The sequence below is a fragment of the Ceratotherium simum genome, chromosome 7 (assembly GCF_057802395.1).
Source record: "Ceratotherium simum simum isolate JZ-2026a chromosome 7, ASM5780239v1, whole genome shotgun sequence".
In the NCBI taxonomy this organism is placed as follows: Eukaryota; Metazoa; Chordata; class Mammalia; order Perissodactyla; family Rhinocerotidae; genus Ceratotherium; species Ceratotherium simum.
Window position 1 is genome coordinate 30,576,259 of NC_141906.1, and position 13,176 is coordinate 30,589,434.

At 41.2% G+C, this 13,176-nt stretch overlaps 1 protein-coding gene across 5 annotated transcripts in view; it reads left to right on the forward strand.

Moving 5' to 3' along the window:
- The window catches only part of PAAF1 (proteasomal ATPase associated factor 1), a 51,782-nt gene that overhangs the window by 18,706 nt on the left and 19,900 nt on the right, over positions 1 to 13,176 (forward strand). For 4 of the 5 annotated variants that reach the window (XR_015552690.1, XM_087433436.1, XM_087433437.1 and 1 more), the window contains exons 7-8: positions 6,773 to 6,967; positions 12,153 to 12,244. Coding sequence is in view for 4 of the 5 variants with exons in the window: in XM_087433436.1 (XP_087289562.1) it covers positions 6,773 to 6,967; positions 12,153 to 12,244 (287 nt within the window). In the remaining variant the exon portion in view is untranslated. The remainder of the gene's footprint in view (positions 1 to 6,772; positions 6,968 to 12,152; positions 12,245 to 13,176) is intronic. The other variant, XM_087433438.1, reaches the window with a different exon arrangement.

Sequence of the window (13,176 nt, forward strand, 5' to 3'; positions counted from 1 at the left end):
TTCAGATTTTAAAAATGGATTTGCCATGTAACCAGTTGATATCAGATTGTAGAGACACAGTGAGAACATCTTTCCTTTGTAACTGATTGGTTTGTTGGTTGGAAAAAATATGTAGTTTAGAGATGTTTTATCCTTAATTGGAATGTTAAAAAGATGACAAATATGTTATTCTTATTTTACAAGTTTGGATATTTTTGAAAATGTAATAACATTCCCAAATAATTCCTTACCTTGATCCCTCTTTTGGAACCATAATACATATCTTCTATACCACTTATTTGGGAATTATTGCTCTATAGTTATAATATTTAATCCACTGTTTTGCCTTGTGTACCTGACTATATTATAAATAACTTGCATATAGAGATTGAGTTTTAAGTTTTAGTATTTCTTTATACTGATTTGTTGTATTATATAGAGATCATCCAGCAAACACACGTGTTAACCTTAGCAAATGAATAGTTTACTTCTAAAACTGTAAGTATGTGGGTGCACTGAGAGGAATAGAAATTTGCAGCCTTCCTCACAGTGAGCCTGAAGAACTGACAGGTCTAAGGTGTCAAAGCGTCCTGCACAGACGGGGAGTCCAGGAGCCGAAGGAGTCTGGAGAAACACTGAGGGATTCACCTCAGATCTGGCCATCCCTCTGAGTGTGTGAGGCCCGGGGAAACTTTCCAGTGGAACAAGGCATGACTGTGCACGTTGGACTTAACAAGATGCATATTCAACATCAGTGCACAATCAGTTTAGGAATACCTTTGGATTACTGCAGATATTGAGTGTGTCCTCCACAGGAATCCTAAGTGTCCCAACATTCTTCAGTTCTCCTAAGAACATGTGTGTCACTTAGCTTAGAGTGAATTACAGAATGTTTGTTAATCTGATTAAAGCTTTTGTTCCTCTAGTTGTTCCGTTCTTTTGGCCTTTTGAGAAAGTCCTGGGGCTTCTCCAGAGTGTGACAATCCTAACTTTTTTTCTTTTCTTTCTTTCCTCTTTTTTTTTTTTTTTTTTTGTGAGGAAGATTAGCCCTGAGCTAACATCTGTTGCCAATCCTCCTCTTTTTTGCTGAGGAAGATTGGCCCTGGGCTAATATCCCTGCCCATCTTCCTCTACTTTATATGGGATGCCGCCACAGCATGGCCTGACAAGCGGTACGTTGGTGCAGGCCCGGGATCCAAACCTATGAACCCTCGGGCCTCCAGAGCGCAGCACACGCACTTAACCTCTTGCACCACTGGGCCGGCCCCCTAACTTTTTTTCTTGAAAGGGGGATTTTTATTATATTGAACAGAAATGATAAACTGTAGGAGAAATGTCATGAAGTGACATCTAGGCTGATGTCTGTCAGATCTTGAATGCTCCTCTCCAGTTAGTTCTGTAAAGTAGCCCCAGGTCTGGGGTTGCTCATTCTTCTACAGTACAAAGCACAAATCAAGATTAATCTCCAATAACTTAGCAGCATTTGTGTCACTGTCTCCAGCCAAATGACTTCCAAGTTGCTTTGTGTGGCTCCTTTTTACGAAATCTTTAGAAATGAGATTTTGAAGCATTTTCTTAGCGAAAGCCATGAACCACATAAAAACAGAATAAAGAATTATTACCTGTATCTGTGATCTTTAGTGGTTTCACAAGTGGTGACTAAATAAGAGAAGCAGAAGATAGTGAGTGTTGAAAGCGAACATGGTCTTTTATTCCCTAGGGTAAGTCTTGGCAAGCAAGATATAAAAGAAAACACCAGGAAGACTGGACTGGACATAGTCTAATGCTTATTGCTAAGAGCCGTTAGGACATTAATAAAGTACACTAAGACACTAATAAAGCTCTGTACAAAGATCTATTGTAAAGGATAACCTTTTGTTGGCTTAATTAAGTCCCTGGCTTGATCACTGCTTCTAGTATATGAAAACATGATAATAAGGGAGGCAGTATAGTAGAGTGGTTAAGCATGGGATTTGGAGACACACAAATCTTGGTTTAAATCTTAATTCTTCCACTTACAACCTGTGTGACCTTGGAAAGTTGTTTAACTTTATTGAGCGTTAATTTCCTCACGTGTAAAATGGGGATAGTAATATTAAATGAGATGGTGCATATGAAGGATTTGGCATAATCTCTGGTATATGATAAGTGCACAGTAAATATTATTGTTCATATAAAATATAAAACTAAATTTTAATTCATGCCAGGAAAGGTGAACCTTGTGATGTTTTAACATGCTTGTCAGATGTGAAAAGCAGAAATTGTTATTTCTAATAGAGTAGACATTTTGGAGTGGAAACAAATATGACCTTATTTTATATGTAGTTGGTCTTCCCTAATACTTTTGGATACATATTTTATATATAATGAAAGGATTAGTGTGTTTTTTACTTAGCAAGCAGAGGTAAGATTTGTGTATGTTTCTGAATCTTTCCAGTGAAAAGATAAAGTAGTTTTGTGTTTATAATATGAGTTTACTAAGTAGCTTTAAAGTATACCTTAATCAGTTTGAAGCTTTTTAATTGCCCAATCTAATTAAGGTTGGTGAATTTGGAGGTATATATTCATAATCCTAATTCTTTGTAATAAGCACCAAATCTTTCATAATCTGAAAACATTTAGACTAAATGAAACACCATTTCAGTTGATTGGTTGAGTTTTTGGCTCACCAGAGAAGGAAAGATGCTTACATTTGTAGAATAAGTTTAAGAAACCAGGTTGCATTTTCAGCACTTGGGCTATTATTTTCAAGCTCTTGTATACTTTCTTTGAAATAGGCTGTACTGCCTCCAAGTAAAGGTAGGTGCTCATTTTTTTCTGAGATCTGAGTCACAGCCATTACTTTTCCCATGTACACGTATATGTACATTGCTTCCTAGCAACATTAAATCAGCTTAATATAATAGTAAAACTAGATAATTTTAACAGAGTAAAATTGTTAAAAACATGGCTGGAAATATGAAATTTGTTCTATTTCTTACTAATACTTAGTTCAGTCGTAGTTTCATATAATGTTATTCTTTTTTCTCAGACTTTTGGCTAGATGTTTATATGTGACTCAGCTGAATCTTTTTTTGAAGGCAAATGCTTTTTCGTCTTGGTTTATATGATGAGGACTTGTATCTGTTTGGTTGGATATCTAAAGTCTTTGTGGCTTCTTAGTCTTAGCTATGGCTGCTTCTCTTACCAAGACATTCCTGCTACTTTCCTAGCTTCTTTTTTTTTGGTGAGAAAGATTGGCCCTGAGCTAACATCTGTTGCCAGTCTTCCTCTATTTTGTATGTGGGACTCCACCACACCTTGATGAGTGGTGTGTAGTTCTGCGCCCAGGATCCAAACCTGTGAACCCCGGGCTGCTGAAGCAGAGTGCACGAACTTAACCACTACGCCACTGGGTCGGCCCTTCCTAGCTTCTTTCTAAAGTAATTCCTGATAAGTTCCTGCTCCTGTAGGGCTCCTCTTTCTTATATTCTTGTCATCTAAGAGTGAAGAGACCCACACTAGATGCCACTATATTTTGAGTGACATTTTATTAGAGAGAGGGTGATAATTTTCTACTCTACTTTTATAGAAAAAGAAAACTTTCTAGATGGCAGCTCTTTGCTGAGTGTTACTTGAAATTTGTACACAGTTAATACCATTCACAGCTCCCTAGCCACAGCTGCAGCATCCTGCCTTGAGTACATACTTTTCAGAACTATTTTTTTAAAAAGCTTGCATCACTTCCATGGAACTCAATAGCATTTTGATTTTTTTTTCAATAACATTTTTAAATAGCAGTTGGAACTTTCTGATAAAGACATAAACAGATCTTTGATTGCTTAATAAGAGCTGAAGGCCCTTCCTAGTATTGCTATTGGTGATTCCTTAGGATTCTTAAAAGATCTAAGATCCTTTTCTATCTAGATTTATGCTGAATGTATTATGGAGATAGAGTGGAAAAGGGATTTTCCAAATTCAAGATACTTTACAATTACAAAATATGTTGTAAATAAGAAACATAAAATAGCAGCAAAACGTATTGCCTCCTGGGGCCCGCCCGGTGGCATAGTGGTTAAGTTCGTGCACTCCGCTTAAGTTCGTGCGCTCCGCTTCGGCAGCCCTGGTTTTGCAGGTTCAGATTCCAAGTGCAGACCTATGCACTGCTTATCAAGCCATGCTGTGGCAGGCATCCCACATATAAAGTAGAGAAAGATGGGCACAGATGTTAGCCCAGGGCCAGTCTTCCTCAGCAAAAAGAGGAGGATTGGCAACAGAAGTTAGCTCAGGGCTAATCTTCCTCACCAAAAAAAAAAAAAGTTGCCGCCTTAGGTCTATTTTGAGGGGAAGGCTATTTTAAAAACCTTCACTACAGTGGCCTTTATCCAGTGGATATATAATTGCGAGGATTACATTTTATTTTCCCAAAAACTATAGTCACCTATATAAATTGGATTTAGTTTTTATTTTAAATTTTATATATTTGGAAGCTTACACTGTGATTAGGTCCCACCTGAGTTGTCTCTAATCATATTTTCTCAAACAGGCCTTAAATTGGCTACTTTTTCAATTTGTGGCATTTTCATAAACTCATCTTTTTCTGAAAAAGGCTTTCAAAGTGAAATTTCAGTAGGAGTTGAGGCATGTGGTTACTTGCATGGGTCATCCATCACCTGTATGTTATGTTGAGTTATGCTGTAGAGTTTTTGTCAAGGTTTGTATATCTGAAGTCATCTCACCTTGAGAAGAATGGGAGCAAGCCAAAGGTCACTAATTTGCTAAGTGACCTTCAGTCAGGTACTCTTATTCCTCAATCTGCAAGTATTTACTGGGCACCTATAATAGAATCAGTAAATGAGTCGTAATAAATGTTAGCCCTGCCTGTAGCACCATAGGATCGGACTGCCTTTCTACTCTGTACAGTCCTGTGTTAGCACACATTTGCCACTGTATTGTAACTCTTTATGTCCATGACTATATCTCTGCCTTTTTATGCTGTGTGCTTCTAAGGTCAGAGACCATAGCATATATTCATATAACAGGTAATAAAGGGTTTCAAAAATTATAAAATCTTTGGACATTTTGGACATTATAACACTCTGGGTCTTTTTGATCTTTTTTAGCAGGCAGTTCCCATGGTACAGGGGGCCCTCAGATGTGTATGCTCAGCTTCCTGCTGGGCTCCTTTAACACTACTCTGGCACAAGTGGAGCACTGGCTCACACTACCTCTTTGCAAACAGGTGAGGTGAAAGCTCAGCTTCCCTCTTGGCACCACTGACCCCTTCCTGGTGAAAGTGGGGCACCGACTTGCACCACTGCGACTTGCACCACCTTCTTGCCTCCAAGTGGGCTTGTAAGCTCAGTTCCCTGCTGACTGACAGCAGGGGAGGGAGTTGGAAGAAGTAGAGTGCTACTGCCCACCACCTTGTTCTGGTCAACATCACTGGGGGGAGGAGAGGAATTGGAGTGCTGTCTCCTTCTTCCATGGGGAGTAGGGTAAAAGATCACTGCCTTGGGCCGGCCCCGTGGCTTAGCAGTAAAGTGCGCGCGCTCCGCTGCTGGCGGCCCTGGTTCGGATCCCAGGCGCGCACTGACGCACCGCTTGTCCAACCATGCTGAGCCCGCGTCCCACATACTGCAACTAGAAGGATGTGCAATTATGAAATACAACTATCTGCTGGGGCTTTGAGGGGTGGGGGTGAAGATCACTGCCTGTTCAGCCCCACTGAAATCTTAGGGGACAGGAGGTAGCAGTTTTTCTGTAGCTGTTTGAGTAAGGTGAATATTACCAAAAAAGTTTTCTGTTGTGTTAGGCTGCCCATTTCCTAGTCTTTTGCCTAGGGGCGACTGACTTCTTGGAGTTGTTTTTTTGTTTTTATCTGTGCCTGTCTTTCTATCAGTTCCGTGTTGGAGGCTTCTGCAGTGTCCTGTCCAGGATATATGGAAGGCAGCAAGGAAATCCAGGGAACTCATTGCCCTGTTGTTCTTCAAGTCCTAAGGTCGCAAGGTGGTCTGCCGCCTTCTTTCCATCTTTCAGTCTCCTATGCTTGTTTGTTGTGTTATGTCTAGGTTGTTTTAGTTGTGAGGAGAAGGACTTGGGAGGAATGAGCCTACTCCATTTTGGCCAGACCAGAAATCGCATCCTTTTTTAAGAGGGGGAGACTAACTGTTTCAATTAGTTCTCAATGGATCTTTTAAGGTAGTGATTTTTAAACCAAACTCTCTAAGATGTCTACTTAATTTTTGCTTAAAAAACAGGTTTTGGGGCCAGCCCCATGGTGTAGTGGTTAAGTCCAGCACACTCCACTTCAGTGCCCTGTGTTCGTGGGTTTGGATCTTGGGCATGGACCTACACCAATCGTCAAACCATGCTGTGGTGGCGACCCACATACGAAATAGCGGAAGATTGACACAGATGTTAGCTCAGGATTAATCTTCCTCAGGCAAGAAAAGAGGAAGATTGGCAACAGATGTTAGCTCAGAGTAACTCTTCCTCACCAAAAAAACACAAACCGGTTTTAAAACCAGAATAGAAACTTGAAAACCACTGCTGTAGAACACTCCGCTAAAAATTAAATCCAAAGCTGCTTTTTCCATGGCTGTTTCTCACAGCTAGTTTTTGAACCATTGGGAAACAGGGACCTTATTCTATTTATTTCTGTTTTTCTACCACTTGAACGTGCCCAGCATGTAGTACATATCCAGTACATGTTTTAGAAGGAATGGAGTCATTTATACAGATGGATCTTCTCTGCCCTTGTAGTTCCTTTACTATTTACTCCATCTTAGGGTCTTTTTTTGTCTCTTGCCAGGTGTCCTGGATACAGCCATTGTTGATCGGGGGAGGAATGTGGTATCTTGTTCTCGAGATGGGACAGCACGACTTTGGGATTGTGGGCGTTCAGCCTGCCTGGGAGTCATTGCAGACTGTGGTTCTTCCATCAATGGAGTGGCTGTGGGTGCTGCTGACAACTCCATAAACCTTGGCTCCCCTGAGCAGATACCCAGTAAGTTGATAATGATATGTGAGCTTATTTTGTTTCCTTAGGTCCCTCCAGTGTTTGCTTCTGTTTCTCCTTTTCTTCCTTGTCCTTTCCTGCTCTGTAGCTGGTATTTCTCTTTTCACCATAAGATTAATATTTATTGCATACCTATTATGTTTCCGTTGCTTTGGAATCTAGAAAGGAAGTATATGTCATAGTTATTGCATTTGAGTAAGTGCAATCTAATTTAGCAGATGAGACTAATGCCTGTAAAACAGAACAATAAAATTTTGACGGAAGTAACTTATTGATTCTTAATGCAAATATAGTAGTTTTTTGGAAGAAGAGTGTTTTAGGTTAGTATAGGTGAGAAGGGTGTCACAAAAGAAGTTGACTTGAACCTTGAAGGATGGATTCGAATTGAACAGACAAGATTGGGAAGGATGGGAGAATGGGAGCTAGGGCAGGGGGTAAGGGTAGAATACTGAAGTTTTACTGCCTGGAAAATACTCTGTGCTCCACCAATAGTTCACATTAAAACAGCTTAGAGGGGCTGGTCCCGTGGCTGAGCGGTTAAGTGCGCGTGCTCTGCTACTGGTGGCCCGGGTTCGGATCCCGGGCGCGCACCGACACACCGCTTGTCTGGCCATGCTGAGGTGGCGTACCACATACAGCAACTAGAAGGATGTGCAACTATGACATACAACTATCTACTGGGGCTTTGGGGAGAAAAAGGGAAAAGAAGGAGGATGATTGGCAATACATGTTAGCTCAGGGCCGGTCTTCCTCAGCAAAAAAAAGAGGAGGATTGGCATGGATGTTAGCTCAGGGCTGATCTTCCTCACACGCACACACAAAAACAAACCAAAAAAACAGCTTAGAGGTGAAAGTGACTATTGGGTAAAAAGATATGCTTTGCTTGGCTGGGCAAGAGGTTGGATTAGAGTAGTAGTGGGAAATAGGTGAGTAGAGGGGCTGGCCCCGTGGCTTAGCGGTTAAGTGCGTGCGCTCTGCTGCTGGCGGCCCGGGTTCAGATCCCGGGCGTGCACTGATGCACTGCTTCTCCGACCATGCTGAGGCCGCGTCCCACATACAGCAACTAGAAGGATGTGTAGCTGTGACATACAACTATCTACGGGGCAAAAGATAGTTGGGGGGAAAAAATAAATAAAATTATTAAAAAATAAAAATAAAAAAGAAATAGGTGAGTAGAATGCTGGCTCTGGTGAGTCAAAATGATAAAGGTCCTAATAAGGCAACTTGCATTCTTTTTTTATTTTCCCACGATTATAACTAATACTTGCTTCTCTGTTTCCATAGGACTATTTTTTACCATCATCTTTGCCTCTCACATTTTTTTAAAAAAATAGACTTTATTTTTTAGAGCAAAAATTGTAGGTTGTAGATTCACAGCAAAATTGAGCAGAAAGTACAGAGTCTTCGTATACCCTCTACCCTCACACCCGCACAGCCTCCCCCATTATCATCATCCCCCACCAGAGTGGTACATTTGTTACAATTGATAAACCTACATTGACATATCATTATCGCTCAAAATCCATAGTTCACATTAGGCTTCTCTCTTGGTACATTCTGTGGGTTTGGACAAATGCATAAGGACACGTGTCTGTTATTATAGTATCATACAGACGTTTTACTGCCCGGAAAATGCTCTGTGCTCTACCAGTTTGTCCCTTCCTCTCCTATAACCGTTGGCAACCACTGATAGTTTTACTGTCTCCATGGTTTTGCCTTTTCTAGAATGTCACAGTTGGAATCATAACTATGTAGCCTTTTCAGTTCAGCTTCTTTCACTTAGTAATATGCATTTAAGGTTCCTCCATGTTTTTTCACGGTTTGATAGCTCATTTCATTTTAGCACTGAATAATTTTCTATTGTCTGGATGAATTGTAGTTTATTTATCCGTTCACCTACTAAAGGATATCTTGGTTGCTTCCAAGTTTTGGCACTTATGAATAAAGCTGCTGTAAACATCCGTGTGCAGATTTGTGTGTGGACATAGGTTTTCAGCTCATGTGGGTTAATTTTGCCCCTCACTTTTGACACACTACAGGTGCTCTTCCCTCCTCTCTTAAATTTCCCACAGAGATGCACTGTGGTCCAAAGAACTAAAACTCTTGCTGACCACCAGATGTTCCCTGTTCCCACTTAGATGTAGCCCCTCTTTAGCCCCTGGCCCCTCTTTGGTAATTAATGGATTAATAGAAAGAGCATTTCCCAAAGTGTGATACATGTGCAGTTAGTGATAAACAAGATCATTTCAGGCAGTACACATTTTTAATAGTTATATGTTAATACACACACGTCTCACTTCAAACCTAAGATTTCACAGATATTTTTTAAAACAAGGTTAAATTTTTAAAATTTAGTTGATTTAAAGTAACTTAAATGAAAATATGCTTGTTTTCTCTCTCTTTTTTTTTTTGTTTTTGTTTTTTTTTTTTTTTGGTGGGGAAGATTGGCCCTCAGCTAACATCCGTTGCCAGTCTTCCTCTTTTTGCTGTGGAAGATTAGCCCTGAGCTAACATCCATGCCCATCTTCCTCTATTTTGCTTGTGGGATTCCACCACAGCATGGCTTGATGAGCGGTGTGTCGGTCTGCGCCCGGGATCTGAACCGGTGAACCCTGGGCCACCGAAGCGGAGCACGCTAACTTAACTGCTACGCTACCAGGCTGCCCCCCTGCTTGTTTCCTCAATTTCCTCACTTCCTACTTCTCTTCAACCCATTCTAGGAGGTTTGTGCCCACCTACTGGCCTGCAGTGGCTCTTGTCAGGGTCACCGGTGACTCCATGTTGTCTAATCCAGTGTTATTTCTCTGTGCTTATCTTTCCGAATTCTCAACAGGATTCAACATAGTAACCTCCTCTCCTCAGGATACTTTTCTTTCTTGGCTTCTCTGATACCACACTACACTGCTCTTCTTCCTATCTCACTGACTGCTGCTTCTTATTCTCCTTTTATAAGTCTCCATTATTCTACCTTTAAATATTGGAAGGCTCTCAGCTCTCACTACAGTTTCTCCCTAGGTGATTTCATCAGTTCCATGGCTTTAAATGTTGTATTTATGCTAGAGATTTCCAGAAGTGTATCTAAAGTATAGACCTCTGTCCTGAGTTTCAGACTCTATTTAGATGTCTAATAGACAGCTTGAACTTACCCTCTCTGGTGTGGTGTGTTTGATATCCCCCTACCCCAAATCTTTTTTTTCCCGTCTCAGTAAATGGCACCACTATCTACCCATTTGCTCAAGCCCAGAGCTTATTCATGATCTACCTCCGCCTGTCCTCATGTCCTACGTCAGCAAAGTCTGTCATCTCTGCCTTCAGAGTGTTTCTGATTTTTCCACCTCTCTCTCTCCCCCCTACTCTCTCTTCCTCTTGCCAGCATGCTGGTGCAGTCTATCATCATCCGTTGCCTGTACTATTCTCCTATAATCTGTTCTCCTCAGAGCAAACCATTATGGTCATTTAAAAAACATAAATCAATTCATGTCACTCCCCTTTGTCCCTGCTCTTCTCGGTGGCCTCCTTCTATACATGTATTGAATCCTAACCCTGTGGGCCGGCCCCGTGCCTTAGCGGTTAAGTGCGCGCACTCTGCTACTGGCGGCCCGGGTTCGGATCCCAGGTGCGCACCGACGCACCGCTTCTCCGGCCATGCTGAGGCCGCGTCTGACACACAGCAATTAGAAGGATGTGCAACTATGACATACAACTATCTACTGGGGCTTTGGGGGAAAAAAAAGGAGGAGGATTGGTAATAGATGTTAGCTCAGAGCTGGTCTTCCTCAGCAAATAAGAGGAGGATTAGCATGGATGTTAGCTCAGGGCTGATCTTCCTCACCAAAAAAAAAAAAAAAAAAAAATCCTAACCCCTTACCATGGCTTATCACATACTCTTACACTTTCTGACCCCTGCATTTCTCTCCAGCCTTATGTCATACCTCCCTCTGCCAGGCCCATTGTGTTCCAGCCACAGGCCTTCTGTTTGTTCTTTCAGCACAGCAGACTCTGCCATCCTCCTGGCCTTTGCCTTGTTCTTCCCTTAGTCTGGAATGTACTTCCCGAAACTCTTCACATGACTGGCTTCTGCTTATCATTCAGGTCTCAGTTGAAAAGTGGCCTCCCCAGAGCCTATTCATTTATTTATTTATTGATTGATTGATTGATTGTGAGGAAGATCAGCCCTGAGCTAACATCCGTGCTAATCCTCCTCTTTTTGCTGAGGAAGACCGGCTCTGAGCTAACATCTATTGCCAATCCTCCTCCTTTTTTTTCCCCAAAGCCCCAGTAGATAGTTGTATGTCATAGTTGCACATCCTTCTAGTTGCTGTATGTGGGATGCAGCCTCAGCATGGCCGGAGAAGCGGTGCGTTGGTGCGTGCCCGGGATCCGAACCTGGGCCGCCAGTAGCTGAGCGCCCGGACTTAACCGCTAAGCCACGGGGCTGGCCCCCCTGAGCCTTTTTAAAGTTGAAGTTTAAAGTTACCTTCCCCCACCCATCCTCCCACTATCTACTCACTTTTGATCATATGTTCCTGTTTTATTCCCTCTGTGGAACTCATCACTGTCTGAAAATATCCTACTTGTTTATTTACCTATTCCACTCTTTCTTATTTCCACTAGAATTTTTGAGAGTAAGGACCTTGTCTGTTTGTACATCACTATTTCCTCAACACCTAGCGGAGTGTCTGATAACATGGTAGATCCTCAATAAGTATTTGTTTAGTGAATGAATCAAATTCATTTCCTCCAGAACATAAGAGCCTTGAGGTCAGAGATTATCTGTTTTGTTCAACATTGTACCTCTGCTCCTAGTATGGTATCTTGTCACATTACAAAAGACTTAATAATATTTTTAAGTTGGGGGGCCGGCCCCGTGGCTTAGCTGTTAAGTGCGTATGGTCTACTATATATATATATTTTTTTAAGTTGGGTTTATTGAGATATATTTTGCATATAGTAAAAGTCACCTTTTTAAATTGCATTTTTCTGTGAGTTTTGGCAAATATGTACAGTCATAGAAAAATACCACAGTCAAAATATAGAACATAAATGCTTTTTTAAGTTAATAAATGAATCACTAACAGAGTAATTCAGTAAACAGCTATCAGTGTCTGTGCTTTGTGACTACTGCCAGCTGATCAGCCCAGCCTCTTATTGACATAGCTCATCTGTCATGCAGGTGAACGGGAGGTTGGAACAGAGTCGAAAATGCTGCTGTTGGCCCGGGAAGATAAGAAACTTCAGTGCTTGGGACTACAGAGCAGGCAGCCGGCAAGTCGTTCCTCTAAGATATTTGAACTCTAGGGCAACCTGGGGTCACGCTGATTTTTGGAAAGCTGTTTTGGAAGCATTTCTACTTGCTCCCTGTGTTCACCTTTTGAGGAAGCTGCATGAGTGAGAGACAGTACAGTGTAGTGATTAAGAGCGTGGGATTTGGGATGAGGGCAACATTTAAATCCCAGCTCTTCCACTTAGTAGCTGTGACAGTGGACGGGTTACTTAACCTCTCTGAGCCTCAGTTTCCTCATCACTAAACTGGGCATAGTAGGACTTACAGGGTTATGTGATGAGGATTAAATGTTCTACTGCTTTGTGACCTTTGTTAAGTCACTTTCCTTCTGGGCCTTAGTGTGCTATGTGTAAAATTATGAGGTTTTATAGATTGCTTCTACCTCTAAGGTAATGTGAAGAAATTCTGAGTAAAGGACTCATGCATTCAGCGCTCTGGATCAGTTAATGACTGGAATGTCTTTTATAGAAGAATTAGTTGAATTTTCTTCCTTCATCATCTGAGGTTCTGCTGGACAGACTGTGCTCTTAATTAAACTCTGAGTTCCCTGGGATTAGATTTTTAAAATTTCTTTCCAGCTCCTGTCATCATCACCCAGACAACTTTAATGATTTGGTTTGGCCATAGGCTTTGTATTTTCATTTCATCTCGTTACTTCATTGTGCTGGTGATGTTTCCATTTTCAAAGTTTGTTCCAGGAACATCATTATTTTTGATCATATTGCCTTCGCACTCTGAATTTCCATGCTGGCTTTTATTTCCAAAGGAAAATCAAGAATTTTGTTTGTTTTGTTTTTTTCTTTCCTTTTTAGAACATTTGACGGAGAAATGATCAGTTTGAGCTAACAGTAAATAAAAATCTGATAATTTCTTTTTTCAGATACATAGGAAGAATTGTGATTCCTTTTTTTTG